Source organism: Anabrus simplex, chromosome 4, assembly GCF_040414725.1.
Source record: "Anabrus simplex isolate iqAnaSimp1 chromosome 4, ASM4041472v1, whole genome shotgun sequence".
Lineage (NCBI taxonomy): Eukaryota > Metazoa > Arthropoda > Insecta > Orthoptera > Tettigoniidae > Anabrus > Anabrus simplex.
In genome coordinates, this window is record NC_090268.1 from 231514602 (window position 1) to 231538173 (window position 23572).

General features: G+C 36.3%; 1 protein-coding gene across 3 annotated transcripts in view; it reads left to right on the plus strand.

Annotated features, from left to right (window-relative positions):
* The window catches only part of LOC136871814 (transmembrane protein 268), a 187345-nt gene that overhangs the window by 109505 nt on the left and 54268 nt on the right, over positions 1 to 23572 (plus strand). The window contains exons 6-7 of one of the 3 annotated variants that reach the window (XM_067145425.2): positions 288 to 546; positions 11470 to 11569. In XM_067145425.2, coding sequence (XP_067001526.2) covers positions 288 to 527 — 240 coding nt within the window. In that variant the 3' untranslated portion in view covers positions 528 to 546; positions 11470 to 11569. Of the gene's footprint in view, positions 1 to 287; positions 839 to 11469; positions 11657 to 23572 lie in introns of those variants that run through there. The other 2 variants (XM_067145423.2, XM_067145424.2) reach the window with 2 other exon arrangements.

The following is a 23572-nucleotide window of genomic DNA, read 5'->3' on the forward strand; positions in this document are numbered from 1 at the left end:
CTGTGCTATAAATTGTGTGGATAGAAGATATAGTTTTGTCTACAAATATTTAATTAATAAATTGAAAACAATAGTATTTTTAGTTAGTTATTTTCATTTTTTATTTTAAATCTCTGGTTGTATTTAGAGATCCAGCATTTTTTTATTTACCTATAATGTTTGTACATAAATACTTGATTAATCAATACTTCATATCTTAGATTGTTCAAAGAAAGTTTTATACTAAAATTCATTAGCTTTATTCTGCATATCTGTAACTGTTGAATGATGAACTTCATGGACTACAGGCTAGGGGTGAGCAGTTGCTGTCACGCTATTTGCAGCGTTGGGCTAAAGATTATCTTCGCCGGCGCCTGGATTGGACTGTGGATGAGACGGGGGGAAACCCTGTGGATCCTCGCCATTTAGCTCGTGCTCTTTGTCCTTGCCAGTATATTGAAGAGTACTTGAAGAATAAACCACATTCAGACAGACGGGCTTTCTGTCCTTGTTGGTCTTCTTGGCTGGTTGAACGTGGCATTAATTAAAAGTTTGCAATTGCTACAGGTTGAGATCTTAGTTATTTATTAAAAATATAGTTTGTAGTACTTTAGTGTCTTCGTATCAAAAGTAACATTTTAAAATAGTCATGGTATCAATTTCTTCATAACCACATTTATTAAAATTGAACAAGTATTAGTTTTCTCATGTTGCTACATTTTCATCTCTTTAATTAGAATTATTGTATATTAAATATATCTATTTGAAAGAGGTGTTTGCTTAGATTGATGTCTTTCAGTGGTAGCTGATCTAGCACTGAAAGGCCTCACAAATAGAGATTACAGAATAAACAGGAAAATGGTATGTAAATTATTTATAAGTCCTGTTTTGTTGTTGAAGGATGTAGGATATTACAGTCAAATAAGTCCATTAGTTGTATGATATTCAGACCTGAACATGGTTTGAGATAGTAGGGACAGCAGGGACCAAATGAAAGTAGGATTTTAAGGACAAGACTCTGTGAAATGGTATGCCCAATTCTGTAAATGTTACTTAATTGTTTATCGTTGAGCTAAATAGAAACAAAGTGTTAGATGAAATGTAGCTCCTTACTTGGTGCACACTTTGCACACAGTATTTGTTTTGGGGTAAAAGACGTTAGGGAGTAAGAGGTGTGGTAATTAAATATTTTTATGAGAGTTTGGTGCATCGTGATTTGTAAAGTGCCTTCTCTGCCATTGGGTAGAGGAGTTTTCTGTAAATTGAAAGAGAAATAAAAGTTTACTAGGGTGATGTACTGTATATGGGATTTAATAGGTATATTCGTTGGTCTTTTGAGTCTAGTTTTCACATGGTATGTTCATCATTAAATTGAAGTTGAATGTTGTACTGTTATCATTTCTGTAATGACTGTAAGGTTATCATTATACTGCAGATTTGGAATTGATGAGGAAAACCAGAAACTCAAATTTGGGCAGACAAAACTCTGGTTGAAGGGAAAGAAATAATTACCTTCACCTACAATATCATTGGAGATCTAATGTACAATACATACATCCAAGCCTTCCTTCTTAGCATTCTTTGATGGGATCTGGAGAATCTGCTTTCATGCTTGTTAATTAGTATCAGTATCTTTCTAAAGAAAGTACCTTCACACTTGCATTAAACTGAAAATAATCTGCGAGCCTTTCACTGTTTAGGAACTAAATATCTTGAATCCTGATTAGCAAGTGCTGTTCCTTTGTCATCTATGCACAGTTTTGCAAGGGATTTTCTAAGCTGTGGTGTATGTATAGCATTTAATTCAGGGCTTTCATTCTTCATTGATTTCCTTTTGAGTACTGTCTTCCTCAGTAGTATAATAGTTACGGGTGTTAGCTACCATCCTTGGAGGCCTGAATTAGATTCCCAGCCCTGTCAGAGATGTGAGATTGATGACTGGTATGTGCCTGAAGAGGTATATGCAGTTCATCTCCATGGGAGATGAGATGAGCTTGGAAAGAGCTGCATGATGTTGGGAAATATGAGGACTGAATTTACATATGAGTTCGTAATATTTGCATTTGAAACCTGAAATTCATCTTATTATGAATACAGATTACAATGAAAATCAAATATGTACTGAATTGGCCTACAGCGGATGACAAACATGCACTCTGCAGTTGTGCTGGCAGCAGTCCTAGACCTACAGTTCAGATCCTTTCCAGTTGAACAAATGTAACCTAGGCCACCGTAAGTCAATTGGTAGATCATCCAACACAAAATTGGAAGGTTGTGTGCTTGGATCCCACTGGGGTCTGGTTGGCCATTTTTGTTCTGTACTTAACATCTTTTTGGCGTTTACTATATCTCTGTACTGAACACAGACAATAATATACGGTTAACCCCCGATACAGTACCACCATCCATTGAATAATATTGTATGGGATAAAGCAAGGATGGTACTTAAGAAGCAAATTTTCGATGTGACATTAAATATCTGCCTAAAATCTATTATTGCAAGATAACAGAGATTTTATTGCAGGACTAATTTATTATTTTGCTAAGTAAGAGGTTAATACACTTTTGTTTAAATTATGGTAGCACACTAATACAGTACTGTATGAAAAATGAAGTTGCACTGTTAATGCTGTTTTTAACTGAAGTCCTTGTGGAAGAAATCTGTGATCACTGCTTGCTGCTTTTTCATCTTCTTTTCATTTAATTGTTCAACTGCATCAGTCACAGCAATCAGGTGACGAATCACAGCACAATCACTGGAATGTTTCTCTAAATACACCCGTATTTTCTTTAAACTTTCCTTTAGTTCTATACTTGAAAGAACTGGCAAGTCATTACAATCAGTCTCAACTTCAGAGTCTGAATCCTCATCATGCTGTACTGTCTTCGGTGTGCATTTCCTCAAAGGTAGACAATTGATTGTCTGTAAACAAGAATTCTTCCATTGCTAAAGGGTGTTCAACAGGGACACAGGCTTCAAAGTCTTTTAACACAATTCTGAGTTCTTCCTTGGCATTGTAATCATCTACGGAACTCTTCTGAGGAGGAATTAAACCTGTATGGCTCGAGCAGTTCTTTATTATTGTTGATGTAATTTCATCCCATGAACTTCGTATCATGAAGAGCGCATCCTTAAGTGACAGATTGATTGGCAGATCATTATTAATGCACTTTATAATGCGTTTGACTTGATGGTGTCAGTAATGTGCTTTAAAGCATTTTATTACTCCAGCGTCTAGAGGTTGAAGGAATCCTTTGCAGTTAGGTGTTATGAATTCAGTTGTCACATTGCTGAGTGGCTCTGTCTTGTCATGTTGTGTTATCAAGGATAAGCAAGACATGCCGCTTTTCCTTCTTCATGGCTTCTTTGAAATCCCATAACCAGGTCACAAATTCAATTGCAGTCATCCATGCTTTTTTTTGTGGTAACAGTAGACAACACACAAATTAGGATTAAAACTGTAGAAGCATCGTGGCTGAGCAGCTTTCCTAATAACGGTTATTTTTCTTTTGTCACTGCCATCAGCAGTGTTGTTTATTTTGCAAATGCATGTTTTATAATATTTCTAATTTATTTGTAGACCATTCAAAAACCCATATGTACGGTTTAAATTTGTCAAGTTTTCTTTGATTTCGGAGGGGGTTTGAAATCCCTCCCCAATCTCCCCCCTGGGTATGGCTGGCTTTGCTTGTTCCTGTCAACATAATGTCAAAATCCCTGAACTATTTTCGGTATTTCACTAACCGAAATATGTTCAGAACACAGGCAGTGAATCAACCTAGGTATAGATAAAATAGAGAAGAATTATATCTTCATCAGTCAGGAAGATGAGTATGGGTCTGCCCTATATTTGATAAACTAGTGTACTATCTTAGGGTCTCATGGGGCAGCAAAAGAGGAGGAGACAAGTAATGTATAGATAACTTTAAAAGTTAAAAACATGATAAAAGAAGGACTCTGGGACCAGTGACATAAGAGCATCTATTATTCATCCACATGATCAGAGATGAGAAATTGGGTTCTGTATAGTAAACTGGGTGGATCTTATTCTGGAGTTGATAAAATGGCATTTAATATTCAAACAAAGGCTTGACTATGTTAATATTCTACATGATTACTTCCCTCAACTTCTGAATGGCAAATATACATATGTAGATTGATGCTTTCAGGGTCTGTAATAATCGACAGCTTTTGGGTTTGTGCCGTGTCAAGAAAACAAAGTTTAATTCTTCATGTTTCTCCTACCAAATCCTAACCTCCTCCGAGTAAAATTTCTGGGTGCGGCCTTGGGAACAAGACTAGTGTTCATCTTAAAAGTGCAACAATTGTTTGTATTGATATTAAACACAATGGCGAGGAACATATAGGAGGAGAATTACCTAAAACTGTTTGTGGATAAAAAAATCATTATTGATACCATGTTCCCAACTGTTGCAAAGGTAGCAAAAGTATATTGAGAAAAGTCTGAAGATGAGAAGGGAGTATTTTATATCCTTGAAGATACTACACTTTTTTTCCACACTATTGCCTTAACAGCAGCTCTTATTATGTCTCTTGGAAGCTCTTTTCTTTACTTAGCCTAAAGTTCTTAATGCTTTTAAAACTAACTGTTTGTCTGGGATTATAATTATAGTGAGGAGTTTCTTTTATAATTGTTTCAGTCTCTGTTTACACACTTACACGGCTTATGCTATTTTATATACATATATATATATATATACATATATTTCATTTTTTAAGTACTAGGAGGCTGTGATCATTTTATAGTTTGATAATTTCAAAACTTTTCTTTCTTTCTTTCTTTCCTGAAGGTCTTTTTTCATTTGTAGCAGTATATGTAATAATTTTATCATTGCTTCCAGTAATGATAAAATGTTTACTAACTGATTGCAGAACAGTAACTTTGGGTGTTTTGGAGAGAAATATTTATGAGAAAAAAAGGTTTTCCAATTGAGTTTGCTATTTTGATGAAGTGGAAAGTGTAGCCGGTGCTTGAATAGAGAACTGGCTATCATATTTAAAACACAGTAGTTGTTTCTTTTTCAGGTACAATATTTTTCCTGTATGTTTTCTTTTTGGATATGTTGTAAATTTTATTCAAAATCAGTTTCAACAGACTGAAGTATCTAACAATTATAAATATATTCCATTGAAATGTTCACAGTTTTGTACCCTTGGGTTTATTGTTTGCCTGTATGACCTGAAAGATTTTGCCACCCAGGAAATTGGTGTTTATTCTTCAAACTAGGGAAAGTTGCTGATCAGTATTCTAGTATTAACTTTTGTGATAGTATAAAGTACTTCTGTGACTTGTTTCCCACCAGAGGACACAATTACTAGTAAATGGATAATTTGTAAATTTGTTGGCATTGAAATATGCTGACTCGTACCTTTCAGACTCTTGTGGTAAGATATTAAGAAATAGTCATGTTTTCTGTAATTTGCCTGGGACATTTATGATGTAAGAGATTATACATTCCACTAATTTTTTTTTTTTTTTGGTATATGTGTGTTGAATCCAATCTCTGCTATTTTATGAAACATGTAGTTCCTAAGGAAAAATAAGTTTGTCGGAGCTGCTGAAAATATGACCCTTGTTACTTGTTGGATAAAATATTCTGTGAAATGCCCTGGATGTTGTGTGACTAAAAGGTTGTGATCATTTTATAGTTTAATTTCAAAACTTCCTTTGTTTCTTTCTTTTCTTTCTTTCTTTCTTTCTTTCTTTCTTTCTTTCTTTGTTTCTTTCTTTCCTGAAGGTCTTGAGTTTTCATTTGTAGTAGTGTATGTGGCTATGCTAAAGAGACCCTGTGGAATAATTCATTAAGCTTGCAAACCCTGCTTTATTGCTGCTAGAAGCCTACGCATGGTGAATAATGAGGCAGTGAAATGAAAACAGGTCACCTGACAAAATGTATAGCAGTAGAACATTTCATATCTCAAAAGTGTTCACCAGAACTGTAATCTCCGGGTAATGAGAATGTCAGTCCCATTCTTGAAAAAGCTGGCACACTGTTAATGAAACCACATCTGTACCTAGTTACGCACATTGTCTTCCGTTGCAAACCAACGTCCGCCGATGTCTTTCTTCATCTCCCCTAAGACATGAAAATTGGACTGTAGAGAGGTTGTTGAATAGTTTCTCACCCAAATCTCTGAAGCATAGGCCTATTCCTCACAGTGTTGAGGTGGGCGTTATCATGAAGGAGGATAATGCCGTTCGATAGCATGCTTGGGCATTTTGACTTTATGGTGTGCCTTAGTTCTGCCATATGTCTTCATAGCACTATGCATTCATTGTGGCCCCGTACTCGAACTGAAGAAAGACTGTGGACAGTGGTTTGAATCAGACGATGACATGTGTGACCAGGTACAAATAAGGTTTCATCAACAGCCTGCTAGCTTCTTCAAGAATGGGATTGAACGTCTCATTACTTTTGAGGTACAAAATTTTGAACTGTACCGTCAATTGGGGTGATTCCAATAATTTTTTAATGTTTTTTTCTACTTCCTGCATTATTTACGTAGTACTTATGAAATATATAAGATTAATGATTCTTTAGCATGTATTTGATGTAATAACGAATCATAAGTAGTCGATAATATTGCAAACATAAATTTTAAAATCTGTGATCAGTGTTACCCCATAGAGTGGGGTAATTCCGATCAGTAATTTATTTTGCTTGGTTATCGGTGTTTGACCGTCGTATAGCTAATATCGATCACTTTTTTACTTTTTAAAATTTTCTTAACATATGAACCTAAAATAAAGCAAATAATATAAATCACTAAAAATAATAAAATTGATAGATTTACACAGAATATTAAAATCTCAAAACGCATTGTATTTTTCAAGTTATGTAGTAAGACTGTTCTAACCAGTCATAAAGATGATGTGGAATATTAAGTTTGCTAATAGGAAAGTAAAACATAATAGAAATACATTAAATATATCAGACATATTACACAGATCATACAGATTAAAATGTTACCTTTAAGTGGCACTAATCACAATTTTTTTTACACAAGAACATAGTAACTTTCTACTCCACATCAGTATGTTCTATATCGGAGAAAACAAAATTCCCTCATGTGCAGGATGCTGGTACAAGTTTCCTCTCAATTTGCTCCTTTTTGATTTCCATTATGTTTGAATTGTCTGTAAATACAAAATATGTTGTGCCAGCCAGGATCATCTTCTTCAGAAAATTTGTTTGAGTGTGCCCGGACTAATACTCGTCAGCTGGCCTATGAAACGCTGAATTATTTTCTTTGTCAGAAACGCAATGAGAACAAAGTCATTTATAGACAACTCATCTTCCCTTCCCCCCTCCCCTCTCATGAGAAGCTAGAGTTTCTACAGTGGAGATGGCATGACATGGTTTGCTCGCCTCAAAACTTGAATTGTCTCTTTCTGTTGAAGTTGATTTCAGCACCATTGGTGGTCAAATCTCTCGCCACAATCTCTTTGCCGGGAGGAACAGTCAGGCGCTTTGCACAGCGAACCAGTGCACTTGTACTTGCCTCTCCAGTGTGACCCTGTTCAAGATGTTGAACGCCGGGCTGAGTGGCTCAGACGGTTAAGGCGCTGGCCTTCTGGCCCCAACTTGGCAGGTTCGATCCTGGCTCAGTCCGGTGGTATTTCAAGGTGCTCAAATACGTCAACCTCGTGTCGGTAGATTTACTGGCACGTAAAAGAACTCCTGCGGGGCTAAATTCCGGCACCTCAGCGTCTCCGAAAACCGTAAAAGAGTAGTTAGTGGGACGTAAAACAAATAACATTATCATTATTATTAAGATGTTGAACGAACGATGCACTCCACAATAATTTTCAGTTGATGTCATCAGTACTGTCATCATGTAGAATCTGGCATAGCATGTTTTCCGATCAGAAAGGTGCAATACCCATTTTCCTGAACCAAGATATAACATTGGTTGCACAATTTACACCTATCTTCTTAAATGTCTCTTTTAGAAGTTTAGAGAACTATGATTTGTGCACCACTCCCTTATTAGTTTTCTTTCATTCATCCAGCACACCTCGCCAAGCCATCTTTAGGGGATGAAAGAAGGCAGCATCACGAGGCTGGCAAAGATGGGTAGCATTCGGAGGCAATAGATCAAATTTGACCTCATGCTTTTCACATAATCATGTTAAACGAGAGCTGACTCAACAAGTTACCGCCAATCATGACCTTGGGTCCCTGTAATGTCTTTACATGAGGCAATATAATTTTCTTAAACCATGCCTTGAACATGGTAGGATCAAACCAGCCTCTTATATTTCGGCTACAACCAGCACCGTTGATCCCTCCTTCTGTCTACATGTCATACAGATGCTTACTTTTGTAGACAGTGAATGGTGGTAATACTGTCCCATCTGCAACAACAGCCACCATAACACTGATACTCATTTTCGATGAGTCTAAAATTCTTTTTGGATGTTTGACCCCACATTTCACAACCACCTTCACATTTCCTGGGTCATCACAGAAATTTGTCTCATCATAATTTATAATATTTGAGACAGGAATTCTTTCTAGTGTGTTTTACAGGTTACGGAAATAATCCATGATTTTCTCGTAATAGCTGCCCTGAATCGGTTGGTGATCTTCCCACTTCTCACTGTGAGTTTGTGATTCCTCCTGAGAAAACCTTGAATCCATTCTAACCAGGGGCGGTTATCTACGAACCTTTTCACAACCTTCCCAGCTGGTTCAAGTAACTGTGGACGATATTACGCATATCGGTATTTCTGAGCAGGAAACACCACCTAGCACATAGCAGCATCCCTTTGACAAGAGTCTTTTCCTCCTCCCTGGTTAAGGCTGTCAGTGCACCCATCTTGTTTGAATGTCTGTTCATCAGTTTGTCATTTAGTGTTGATATTGGTGCAGCAAACTGTTCAGATGCTTTCTGGATTCTCATTTTTCTCTGACGGACAGCTTTTACTGCATTCTCTAAGTGATAGGTTTATATCTACACCTTCCACCAGGTCCCAGTTTGTTCACATATGTCCTCACCATGATTGGTATTACCCTATAACAAGACAACTTTGTATATAAAAAGCCATAACTTTAAAACAGTGTAGTGCAGACACTCACGCAAAAGCTTAATATGATACCAAATAACAGGGGATAGGATTGCAGTATTAACCTATCATCAGTGTACGGTATGTGACGTTCTGAAACTGAATTTTCTGATGATAGCGATAATTTAATAAATTTCTCACTTCTTAACCACCTCACCTGGTGAACTGTAGACAAGAACTGCACATATTCTTAGCGCTCATTCAGCTAGCCTATCATGTTCCCTTTGTTTATACATCACGTAGTGGATCTATTGTCGTCGTAGTATTACGGGAAGGTTTGGTTTTCAGAAGGAAGACTGAATGATCAATAATGCCCCATTATATCGGAATTACCCCACATTACGGTACTCTTTGGCAGATGACATGTTTTCATTTGCCTGCTCCATATATTTATGCTTATTGTAGTTATTATTAACAGAAAATCTTGCATAATTTAAAATAATGAGTCAGTCCTTCCTTAACAGCATGTAAAACTGTATTTGGCCAGAAATATGGGACATATGTATTATGTATCTTCCAATATTCAAAGCTATTTTTTGGTTTATTGATTCAGGTTCATTGAGCAAGGCTTATCAGGTTTTATATGTCATAAGGAATTCAAGGTTATAGAGGAAATAGCTCATTAAGGAATGAAAAAGAGAGATACATAAATAAAATTCATCAATTTTGTAGCAGATTCTTTCAACCAACATTCAGATTTTTAAAAACTTATGCCTATTTCATGTAAGAATATTGTACCATCTCGTGCCAGCTTTGAAATTTACAAAATGCAGAAGTTGTAAATGATGATCTTTCTAGAGGGTTTAACACTAATTCATGGGGTTAGCAGTGATTGAAGTTACCACTCGTGTCTTATCAGTAGTTGGTTGTTTCTAACAGAAGTTATCAGATGTCACAACTGTAATCATTATGTGTTGCATGTAATGTTCTCTTTCACTAGATGTCAACTTGGATAATTGAAAAAAGGTTGAAAGTTTGCTGCCAGGCTGAGTGGTTCAGGTGGTAAAGTTGCTGGGTTCAATGCCAGTTTATTCTGGTGGTATTTGAATAGGTCAGATATCCCAACCTCATGTTGATAGATTTAGGGGCACATTAAAGAACTTCTACAGGACAAAATTCCAGGACCTTGGCATCTTCAAAATCTTGAAAGGATTTGGTGGGACATAAAATCAATAAAATTATTTATTACAATTGACTCTTGCAGTATTCCCTTGCATTTAGACTTATTTGATGCATGTATAACATGCCTGCCTATCATTTGAGTGATTCTGGTTAGAGTCCTGAACAAGCTTAGTATTTTCAACTTTGAATATGTGTAAGACTATGCTCATTTCTCCATCCACAACCAATATTAGATTTTGCTAATTTTTTCATATTTGTAGGTAGTCCAGAAAGTTACAATCCTATTGTGCCTGAACTGAATATAGCTTTCCTTTTCCGCTCTTTTTTTTTTTCTGTTCCTCACTAAATCTGACTTGTCCTACCCCAAAGGGAAAAACTAGTACTTTTCCAGCTCAAGTAAGATTTGTGTTCCCCTCAGATTAATTTTAAATTCTTGAGGCATTTTGATGTATTTGGACTGCTTTGTAACTGAAGCACACTTACTTGTAATTTATTGAATATTTACATTTGGATATTTTTCTTTCCTTCAAACTTCTGAAATTACTATAAACAAGGTATTACTATACTTGTAGAACACGATATGGGAGGAAATTTTTCCCATTTCCCTAGATATCTCTAATTTATTTATATGCTGTTATGTCAAGTATAGACTAACGTTTATGTAAAAATTGGTCACTGGCTGGATTTACTCTACTTGAAATCATTAATTTGATATTAGAATGTGCTGGAGCCTGTACGTGTTTGTATATGCTTTACTTGGGGATCTCTGTTATTCCAGTGCCAGGAGAGTTTGTATGAAAGTAGACTTTCTTCATGCAGGAAAGTTTTTTTTTTTTTTTTCCGTGTGTTTATCTGGCTGTGAAAGGGCTGTGTGTTATTTTGCACAAGGGGAAGTTTTTGACTTGTTTAATTCAGAATTCACTCTTATAAGTAGAAAAATGGAACACACTTGCTATGAGCTGTTTCACTTTTTAAGCTGTCTTGAAGAGTTACATTTTCTCATTAGTTTCCCATAGTTTCACTTTACTCTCCAAACAATGCTGTTTTACATTTTGTCTCCTCTGTTAACTATTGAATTCCCGTATTTTAATCTGTAGATTCTAAAACAAAATTTATAATCATCATGAGCCTTGAAGATTGGATTAATTATATTTTGCAAAGATCTTGTAGTTGTTGTGATATTTTTCACTAATACTGTCCCTTTAACACTGTGTTCTATGTCTTGGGTGGTTAGTGTTAGTACACTAAGGTGGTGGGTCTTATATATGTTGCACAGGAACGCGCTGAGATGGTGTTCCTGCGTTACTCTCACCGCTGGGCTAAAGAGTTTGTCCGCAGGCACCTGGAGCTGTCGGTGGACGGTGCAGAGCGTGGGGGATTTCCCCCTGCACCACCCCGTCACTGCATTACTGCTCGCTGTCCCTGTCAGTTTATTGAAGAACACCTCAAATATAAACCTCGAGGCAAGTTTTCTCTTAAACAGTTCTGCTTTCTCCCAGATTTTCCTATGGAGAAATAATTCTTATGTTTGGTTGTGGTGGGATTTGGCTGTGAATATCATGGAAGTGCCTCTGTTTCATATTCTCAGGGATTACAATAGATTTTTTCATCAAATATTTATTTTTATACATATACAATTTTTATAATATAAGTATGGGGAAGATGTGCATCAACAGTTTTGGTACTAATAAGAGTAAAGGTTGTGTGTGTGTCAGACATATTACAGTGGAATGATAATCTCAGTTATACTTCTTAAAACAAGAAAAACAAGTATTGTCAATGTCCGCCTCCATAGTGTTACGGTTAGTGTTATTAGCTACCGTCCATGGGGGCCTGGATTCAATTCGTGGTATTACTAGAAATTTAAGGCAGGCAGGAGGGCTGACATGTGGTCAAAGAAGTACATGCAACTCACCTCCATTGGGGGTGGGTTTGAAAAGAGCTGCTCTACCTCGGATTGAGGGCACAAATTTACAATCATCATTGTCCTCTTGTATTTAGATTGGAATGTTAATCTCAGGGTTATACTTCTTAAAACAAGAAAAATAAGTATCGTCAATGTCCACCTCCATAGTGTTATGGTTAATAACGGAGAGAGTGAAAATTCTTCTGAATCCCTCCCCTTTGAATAATAAATATGAGCCAAATCATTTCTGAGCAAAACAAGCATAGCATCACTATGCTTTTGCACACAAGCGACTTCAAGGGGATGAGAAACAAAATATTTCAGCGACTATTTACCTCATCCGCTACCCATTGAATATTGACCAATCAATTTACAACTTGTGTCAATTTACAACTTGTCACTTTCAACCAATCACAGTCGACTATCACTGAAATATTATTGAAATGAGATTATCACACCTGAGAGGCAAATGTTTGGAAATTATCGAAGGTGATTTTCGTTTGTAATCTAACACATAGTATTTACAAGGCAGTGAATAAATTGGATATCGTGGCAGTTACAAAGAGATTTTTAGGAGAAACATTACCACATTGGTTTGCAGTAAATTCATTTAAATAATATTATATAAAATACCTATGTTATTTTCATTATTGTTTATTAAACATTTCATTCTGTAAATAGTTTTACCAAATACAACTCAATTTTACCTTGTTCAGATAATTTCCCTTGTGCTGCGTGCTGGTATCAAGACTCCTTCCCTGTTTATATAGGCACACATTAATTTTTGTATTGATAATTTTATGCCTTTCAGTATTCAGGTTTAAGTAACATAACTGAACACATCTGCTCCATCAAACCACATACAGTGAATATTTCACTGTTAAAATCCTTAGCTTTAAATCGTTATGTTCAGAGTCTGTCATCTCCAGGTTTTCCTGTACTTCTCTTGCTCTCAACAACCAAGTCTACTATTCTTTTCATCCATTTGCATTTACAATCTTGCCCTAAGTTTAAGCTATTCTGAAGTTCCTTTTTCTATTGCAGATATCCTTCTGGAATTTTTCCTTAAGTTTTTTTATGAAATATGTCTGGTTTAATCTCTAGTGCTTTGTCTTTTTCTATGCTCCAAGACCTATGCCATTACCCAGCACGAGTTGAAGTGATGCCTTCCAAATATGGTGTTGGTGGAAGATGCTAGTAGTAGTAGTAGTAGTAGTAGTAGTAGTAATAGAGAGAACAACAAATGCATCCATCATAAAAGAACTAAATATAACTACATGGCTATCTTCCTAGGTTAGTGAAAGCTACTGTGGTTCCTTGGAACATTTTGTGGAAAAGACAGTTTTACAAGGCAATGTAGAAGATCTTGAGGACCAACAGCAAGTAGACAATTTGATAAAGCAAATAATATCACTGGCCTAACTCTCCACCTTATACTATGAAGATGTGAATACTGCTTTGGATGGCAACATCTCGCTCATGATGTGATATTAAGGGAGCAAAGAAAGGAGGAGGTGATGCTCAGCTATGGGTAGAACAACTCATTTTGGTGATGAATTATTAGTGTCTGCTTCAGTGCATTAAATTTCAATTTGTGAAATTTTAAGAAATGTGGGAATTTAAAGTAAGAATGTATGTTATTTATGTAAGAGTATCACACAAACAGAGGCACTTTCATATTTTGTGTTGTAATTTCTCTTTGTTTCTTCTTGGCTTTGGGTTAATGTAAACTTTGGTGCACTAGTTCCTTCTTCTGGGTAGTGGTGTGCACTTTTGTTCAAGGTGTTCTTTTGTATGGTGACTAAGATTCCTTCATTTTGTAGTTATGTATCTCTTGTGTAGTTTGTAAAGGCTTTAGTTTCTTCTAACTTTTTGGTGTTCTTTTCTCATTCTAAAAAAACTAATATTTTGTAAACTGGAACAGGGTACCACTGTTGAATAACTTTATGGTGTCAAACACTGTTTAGTAGAAGATTATATGAAGTATTTGTTCCAATTTAAAATATTTGTGATGAGCAGATTTCCTCCAATTGAAATTTTAAAATGTGCTATTTACAAAACCGTGCTGAATTATTGTTAAAATTACATACATAATATGCTGCTTAATTTACTTGGAAGATTGTGGTTCCCAGTAGTGTCATTCACATTCCTCATTAATTGAAAGTCATTTTTGGCAACAAATATTGTATTTAAAATGAAATATTTAATGAAGTATGCTGTCTTCTATGATAGATTGATAGATTCCAGGATTGTATCTTTTTAGCTTAAGTCTCCATTGAATATAAATACCCATTAAGCCAGTTATTTCCATTACTAAGCTGATTCAAAAATCCATCATAACATAGACTTACGATGCTAGGGTACAACAAACTAAATTCAACATCAAGAGACTCAGGTTGATGTCCTGAACATTTCTTGCCTTTTATATATAGAGTACACACAAAGGTACCTGGATATTCAGGAACAGTTTATTTTTGTTATAATGTGTTGTGTACCAAGCCAGTTATCCTAAAAAGTTAGTCTTAAAGAAATGTATTGGTATTGCAAGTTATTTTCTTTTCTTTGTTCTAGTTTTCAAACTGGGGAGGAACATGTAGAGAATAGCATCTCACTTTGTTTTTGGCACATGTAAAGTAGCTCTTTCTCTCCATGTTTCCTTTCCCAGTCTTCCTGTGTTGTCCTTATTTTGTCTTTGTTTATTATTGTTCAACTAAGTAAATATGCATTCTCTTATCTTATTTTTTTCTGGCAGCTTGTCATGAATACAGAGTTTCTATACATATTTATAAGAAAAATCTATGGAGTAAGGTATTTTCAAGAGTAGCTGCTTATGTGATTTTATAAAGTACTCTAGTTATAAAATAAGATGTTGATATAAAGTTCACATGAGTTCATCCAGATAAGAGCCATCAGCTTTTATATTTAAAGCGTAGGTTGTTTTCTCCTTAACTGTTAAGATTTATTTAGTGAATACATAAAATGTACTTGGGGAGTGGATATGTTTGAGAGACTAAACAAATATGAGAATTGGGGATGATAGGATTGGCTCAGTCACAAGGAGAAAAATAGGAAGAAAAAAAGGATATTTTTTTAGAGAGAAAGAAAAAGGGAGGTTAAGTAGAATACTTCAGAATCATTTGGTACTGAGGGTCATTTTTTGATTCCTATTTTCTGTATAGTTCTAATTTAGCAGGCTTTTCCCATTTGTAAGATATTCAGGTTATTGTGGCTATTATGATTTCTATATGAATTCTATTTTGTCTCTACATACCTAATGCTGCTTTATTTTTACTTTATGCTTTGATCTGTCTCTACTATTCTTACCTCCTTACACAGTTTGTTAGGTGTTGACTTGTATGCTCTAGGTTGCTGGATTAAATCCTGGTGCTGTTGGCTATTATTTAAGAGTACTTAAATGTAAGAGATCCACGTATGTTAAAGAATGCATGTCCAGGGCAATGTTCCAGGTCTCTAGTGTCTCTTAAAGAATACTTCCAATGACTTCCAATTGGCTATTGATATCTTTGTTCCGGAACAGATAAATAGTGTAATAAGAAAGTCGAGGACGATAGTGTACCATAACAAGTAGATCTTTCTCTTTTCCTTGTGTAATTCTGTTGTTAGAGTACTTGCATCTCTACAGCATGAATGTCTACAACTTTCTTTTTCCTTTCAAGGTATCCACTTCTGACCATGGTTTCAAATCACTTTGCACTTTTTTTAACTTTCAGCATCCTTAAATTTTGAGATTCTGTTCTCATTGCAACCTCTTTAGCAATCTCTACGTGTGTTAAATTGAATCATCTCTCTCTTGCCTCTTTTATTTTGTGGACATTATCTTAGTTCTTTTGCACCACCTCAAAGGGATTACAAAATCTTAATGTTCTAATGATGTTAAGCTGGTCTTCTGTCATATATGCTTTTGAATCTCTCTTGCATTTCTCAGTACAAGTCTCTTGTCACAAGAAAGGGAACTGTAACTTGTAGTGAGGATATTGTGTTCTGTACTATTGAAAAGACCTTAAGAGTAAAAACTAGCATAGTAAAGTATCCAACATCCTAACTTTCTACAATCACAAATGGAAAAATGTATATTCTTGATCCTTTAAGTCTTCCTGCATTCTTTGTAAAACTTGCAGTATACACTGATTGCAGAGATAGCTGCCATTTTGGTAAACTGTGGTTGGCCCGGCGAATGTACAGTAATAGTAAGTGTGACATGTGACTATGATGTTCTCGGACCTCTTACTGGCCGCATGAGTAACAGTTGAACACAAGATGGGTGAAACATAAAATCTTGGCATGTGCACATATGATCATGGCCAGATTGTCAGTGTCAGACATGTAGGTCATTCCACCTCTGAAATCATGCACATACTGGACTTTCCATAGGCTTCCTTTCCAAGAATGTACCACAGGTTTGTGGATTTTGACAAAACCACCATCTCCAGAGTCAACTGCCATGATGTACAACATATTGATGACAAGGTCACTGTCAGCTATCTCAGAGGGTAATAGGAGATAGACAGTGTGATCAGCCATACCATCCAGAATCATCTCCTCGCAGTGAGGTACAAATGCTATCATCCCACTAGGGTACCTCTGCCCAGTTCATATTGCAAGGCACAAAGACTGACATGGGCAAAGGAACACTGCCATTAGACTCCAGAAGGATGGGAGAAAGTCGCATGGACAGATGAGTCGAGGCACCAATTAGTAAATGACAAGGTACGAGTGCATCCATCACCAAGCACGAGGCAATGGATCCCTTTTTCCAGCAGGATACAGCTCAGGCCTGAGGTCCTCAAAGGATTGTTCACGTGGTTTGAAATGGGATCCTTCATATATCTGTCAACATTCTTCACCGGCGAATGTTACAGGAATCTGCCATCTGATCATGTCCATTCATTTGTTCACCTCCAGCACCTGCACATACAGCAAGATAATGCACCAGCCCATCACTTCCAAATCATGGCCAATTGATTCGATAAACATTCGCCAGATATGAGGATACTTAATTGGTCCTCAAGGTCACCCAACCTCAATCCTATTGAGCACATCTGGGATGCTGCTGAGAGGGATATGCGCACCCTGGACCCTGCTCCAACAAATCTCTGTGCATGAGGGAAGTCAGTGTAGTGGCCATGAATCCCCCCAATGCTCCCAGTGTTTTGTGGAGACCATGCCATTCCGTATCACCACTGTCATCAGGGCTAAAGGGGATGCTTTATGCTACTGCTACTACTCACGTATCTTTAATTCAGTTGGTCATCAATACAATTTTAATTTCGTGCCAGGTTCTGTCACTGGTGTTGCTGCTTGCTGTGAGGCTCTCATTCAGTTTATTAGAAGTGGGAAGTGTTCAGTTTAGTTCTCTATTGTATTTGGTGATAACAGAGAGACAAAAGAAGTGGATAGGAAAAAATATTTTATTGTATCAATCAGTGTCTGTTGTCATACAGAAAAGGTTCTCATCAGTACAGGAAAAATAATAATCAGTTACGTGACTGTGAGAGAATGATTGAATATACTGAGAAATAAACTGTAAAATTACATTAGTTTTATTTTTAAAATGCGTTAAGAAATGTTCTGTGGTAAAGAATTTTTGATAAACAAAGACTATTTTTAAGACTGATATGTAACATCATTCGGCATTTTATTTCAGTAGACAGTATGTCATTCTACTGCCAAATTTCAATACGTTTAAGTGAAATTATCTTGTGTTCTCCCTGTTTTAAAACAAAATGTTGGAAATTTTGTTGGATTCTAGAATCTTCCTTCTGAGTTATTAAGAAAAGCATGGTCGTGAATAACTGTTGTACCTGTCTTAGGAATGTGAGTGATAATTAAAGATTTTTACTTTTAAGGAGGTTAGTACCATTTTTGATGAAACTGGAGTTTTATAGCAGAACATGTATGAAATTTAGTATGGAACAATACTGGTGTATGTAAGGAAAAGACAAATCACTGAGAATAAAAGTTATTTATGCATGTATAATGTATATCTTCAGTCTTGTTGGTATTTTAAAGTTAATATACTAGTTTAATACAGCATTTAGGAGTTAAAATGAAATGGTTCCAAAAGGTGCAAATATTATGTCATGTAAAATGGTTGCCAGTATAAGCTTCCTGTTCATATCCTGTTGAGTAAAGCAGCTTATGTTTTTTATATAATATTCAGTTAGGCCTAATAAGATGTAGTTACTGGATGTTCATCACTAAACAATTCCCATTTATTTTATACCTTGGTACTGTATTCAGTATTAGCTTTTTTTTTTTTTTTTTTTGGCAGTGTTCCTTAGAATCTCAAACAATTTTAATTTTTTAATGATTAAGATAGGGGTTATGTAACTCACCTTGATTAATTTATTTAATTATTTATTTTTAGTTTTCTAATTTTTTAAATAATAATAATAATAATAATAATAATAATAATAATAATATTGTATGGCCTCGGCTACCATCTGCAGACATTTTAATGTAGCATCATCTGGCTGTATGCTTGTCAGTTTCGATGTTTCGTTTTACTCTTTTAAGTCTACTAGATGGCAGAGTGAACCGAATCTCTCTTGAGTATCTGTGGTTGAGTTTTAATTAATTTTGTTGGGTAAACACCAAATGTGTCACCAGAGATCTTTTACATGCTGACATCATAAGACATGGAGTGTCAAATGGACTTATTTTTGCCCTTCAAAAATCTTACTACCTCTACTGGGTTTGAATCTGCTATTTTGGGATCCAGAGGCCAGCACACTACCACTGATCCTAAATAATTTTATAAATAGTTTTATGATTGACTAGATGTAGTACCCATCATTGACGAGGCAATCACTTAGGTTGTTCATGATGACATTTTTGTCCCGCCATCATATTGTTCCCCAGATTCTGAGGCACGTAAATGGGCATGTCTCTCCCTGTCAGCGACATGTCGCTTCCTTGCTCTCTCTGGCCCTTCTCAGTTTCTTTTTTTTTTTTTTTTTTGTTACATTATTTCTGGTCTTGATTTAATTTCTTCCTTTCCGTATGAAAGAAATTCAAGTATCAGGTTAATATTTTTAAAAATGTTGACAGGTGTACAAAGCCTTTAAAACAATGCCAGAACAATCTCCATGCATTTCTCTTTACAGTCTATAGTTATCGATTCTTGGACTTAAACTTTTGAATGACTCCCACAGATATTTCCCTTATTTTTCATTGTATTGGAAAAAGATGTAGGACAAAAATTCACCATCAGCTATTTTCTATTTTTGTTCAAAACCAACCGTAAAAGATATATAGAGCTTTGCTTTAGACCCTTTCTGAAGCATCCCCTCCTGGTGAAAATTTTTGGACAACTTACAGCTAAGATCCTATTCGATCTTATTCAGTTTCATTAAAACCCACCATGCATTTTCCCATGATTCTGTAACAGACACAGATTGATAAATAATAAACTGAACTCTACATAGGTCATTACAATGATGTCTGTATTCTTATCAGAATACAATATTAACCAACTGGGATGTTGCAGTTTAAAGCAATGTTATTATATAAAATGCTCGATCAAATGAAAAACGGTGTAGTTTCCCACTTTTCACAAACAGTACTTCGCCGGCATTCTAACAATGCCAAGTTCCATAGCTGGAATGAACAGGCTGTGATGAACACTGCTGTATTGTTTTACATTAAGTCTGCATACTCCCCATTCCTATCAACACCTCATAGTAGAGATCAAGTAGCTGGAATACTATGGTGAATCAATGGTGTCACATACCAGTAATTATCAGAGGAATGGCATGCTAAAAAAGGAAGCTTCTTCCTTTGAGTATTCAGGCAGGCTGTTCTACTCAGATAGGCAACTCCATTACCTCACGTGGCACGCAGTGGTAATGGCATCTATCGGAGATGATTGGCAGCAGAAAAGACACAGCACATCACAAACAATAGTCCATACAATGTTGTTGTTGATCATTTTTACGTGCTTTTGATATTTTAGTCCTCCACATTTAGTTTTCTTCCATTTCTGGGATATTAGTCCTTCTTCCTCTGTTCATGCCTCCCTCTTGTCTTATTCTTCAAGCGATCATTCCTTCTCATTTTTTCTCATTTTGATAATCACCTTCACAATTTTCCTTGCCAGTGTGGGCTGATAACCACTTGGTTTTTCATTCATTTTGAAGACATGTTAGCGATGCGAGGCATTGATATACCGTATTTCACGGCATAATCATCGCACTTTTTATACCAAAATTTTCGAAAAAAATTGTAGGGTGCGACCATTATACGATGAATATTTAATACCAGTATTTGTATTACTCAAAAAATGTATTTATAACTAAATTGTATTTGATACAAATTTAAGATGCACGTAATACTCACGTTTATACATCAAAATAATTAAAATAGTCTAAAACAAAATTCATAATTTTTCGCAACAATTCGACGAACGTTTTTCCAACCTGAAAATAAAAATGAACGTATTAAGTTAATTTATGTACAATATAACTATTTATAATAGTTTATTTAAATCCGCCTTGATCAATACACTCATTAAATGAAAGAAACATTATTTATTAAACCATACATGTTTCGGGAAATCTCAACCATTCCCTTCATCAGTGGTTAGATCAAAGAATATGTATATGTATTTGATCTCAACCATTCCCTTCATCAGTGGTTAGATCAAAGAATATGTATATTCTTTGATCTAACCACTGATGAAGGGAATGGTTGAGATTTCCCGAAACATGTATGGTTTAATAAATAATGTTTCTTTCATTTAATGAGTGTATTGATCAAGGCGGATTTAAATAAACTATTATAAATAGTTATATTGTACATTCAGACCAGTCAATACGGACCAAACACAATATTAACCTATCATGGTTAAGTTTATTAACAGTTAAGTTAATTTGTCATTAATTTGAGTATTAAAGTTAAAATATTACACTTGCAAAAAATTATCGCTTTGTTGTGAAATGCGGACTTACCGGTACGCAATTTATTCCAAATCTTTGGTGTCTCTATCGCAGGTTTCGCTATCTGATGCGCCGTCCTCGCCTCTGTTAATACCAGTATCAGATTCTTCGTCTCCCTGCCACACTGCGTCATCTTCGGAACCGTCTAGTGCATTCGAAATCCCAGTCCTTTTGAAGCTCTTGGAGACTAGTTCAGGTGGTATAAGATCCCAACTCTTCTTCACCCACGAGCATAACAAGTCCAAGGGTGGACGCCTGATATTTCCGGCGGGCGTCAATTGCTGATCGCCGCTCATCATCCACTCGTTGTAAAATCGACGTAAGTGGTCTTTAAAGGGTTTATTAACACATACGTCTAGTGGCTGCAAAGCAGATGTTAGGCCACCAGGAATGACTATCTGTCGTGTCTTATTTGTAGTGAGAATTTGCTTCACTTCGTTCACGAGGTGACCTCGGAAACTATCTAAAACAAGCAGAGCTGGTTGTTTTAGTAGTGCACCAGGTCTTCTATTCCACACAGTTTTAACCCAGTCCAGCATGAGTTCTACGTCCATCCAACCCTTTGGTTGCACTCGTACATGAATTCCACGGGGAAACTGTATATTCTTAGGCATCGTTTTCCCTTGAAAATGATGTAAGGCGGCAACTTTCTCCCGTCAGCTGTAATGGCTAGCATTGTCGTGCATCGCAACTTCTCACTACCGCTGGTTTTCATTAATACACTCCGTGATCCTTTTAGCGCAATAGTGCTGTTGCGAGGCATATCAAAAAAAATTGTAGTCTGATCGGCATTACCGATTTGAGAAAGCAAGTACGAAGTTTCCTTGCGCAAACGTATGACAAATCGGTGAAAATTTACAATCTTGTCCGTGTAATCAGCAGGCAACTTTTGGCTTAGTGTTGTTCTCCTTCGCACTGACAGATTGTGTCGTCGCATGAACCCCTTAATCCACCCACGAGTCGCCTTAAACTGAGTAACCGGTATGTTGTGTTTGCGCGCTACCTCCTGTCCCTTAATTTGTAACATTTCATATGATACACTGCAGCCATTGTTACGTATTTCACTGACGTACCTAAACACTTCTTCGTCAATTATAGGAAACTTCCCTGTTTTAGGACCTCTAAACGCGCGTCTAGAAGGGTTTGTGCTTTTTAGCTTGTTTTTTACTTTCCGCCAGTCACGCACCAACTTTTCACTCACAGAACATTTTCTTTCTGCAGCTCTGTTCCCGTGCTGTTCAGCGAAGGCAATTACGCTTAGCTTGAAGCCCGCAGAATAGTTTCTATATTTACCCATAATCGCTTATAAATGCTTCACACGTTAATGTTTTGCGATATAAATGACTTTCCGTAATTGTTCACTATTAAAACAAATTATTTCTACAAACACCCAAAACACAAATTAAAAACTTAAATTCTCACGCACACATGTCTACAGTAATCACGTAAATCTGAAACAAATAAATGCATCTGTGATCTGTCCATTCCAGAGCAGCCAATACCGTTAGGCAGCAAGGAAGCATGCAACAATTTATCAGTTTAGCTCGTTGGTTGCGACACACTACTGCGCTTGCGCAAAGCTCGCAAACCGGAGCTCTAGCTAGCGCGGTGTAGATCTACTGTATAGTTGACTGTATTCCGAGACGTCAGTAACAAACATTCATTTTTTTCAATTTCTTTTAAACATACGGTAATTAGGTTAATATTTCTTCCCAGTTATTGATGATTTTACATTACATTACTGACGAGTTTATAAAATAAAACTTTAATAGCATTGGATAATAATTATCTTGACTGCTTGGATAAAAGTTTTCATCCCATGCCCGGACACTCATGACGTAGTAGTAAGATAAGAGTCTAGTGATGACAACTGAGACATCGTAAATAATTCGGCTGAATAATTCTGTGGAAATCTGCGTTATCGTCTTGGATTTCACTTCGTGCGCAATAACACAGGAGCCGGCCCCATGGTGTAGGGGTAGCGTGCTTGCCTCTTACACGGAGGCCTCGGGTTCAATTCACGGCCAGGTCAGGGAATTTTACCTGTATCTGAGGGCTGGTTCGAGGTCCATTCAACCTACCTAGCCGGTATTTCCTGGCGACGTTGCCGATAAGCGATAACTTACAGCCTTACGTATTTCAAATGGGAACTCATATGTAGGTGGTGAATAAATAGTACACTGTCTCGCGACCACGTTGTCAAACTGCCGATAGCCTACCGGTAAGCATAATATGTAGGTGATGAATAAATAGTACACTGTCTCGCGACCACGTTGTCAAACTGCCGATAGTCTACCGGTAAGCCATGCGTCGTACATATACCGGTATTATTTATTTATACGTTGTGCAACATGTCGCAAACGTGACTGTGTTGCCAAATTGCCCATAAACCATACACGTATTTCAATTGCGCATTCATGTGCAACTTACATTGCAGTTCCATTTACCTTTTAACCAGATTAGTGAACAAAATTTGGACGTGCGACGATTATGTAATTAAAGGTTTAAAGTCCGAT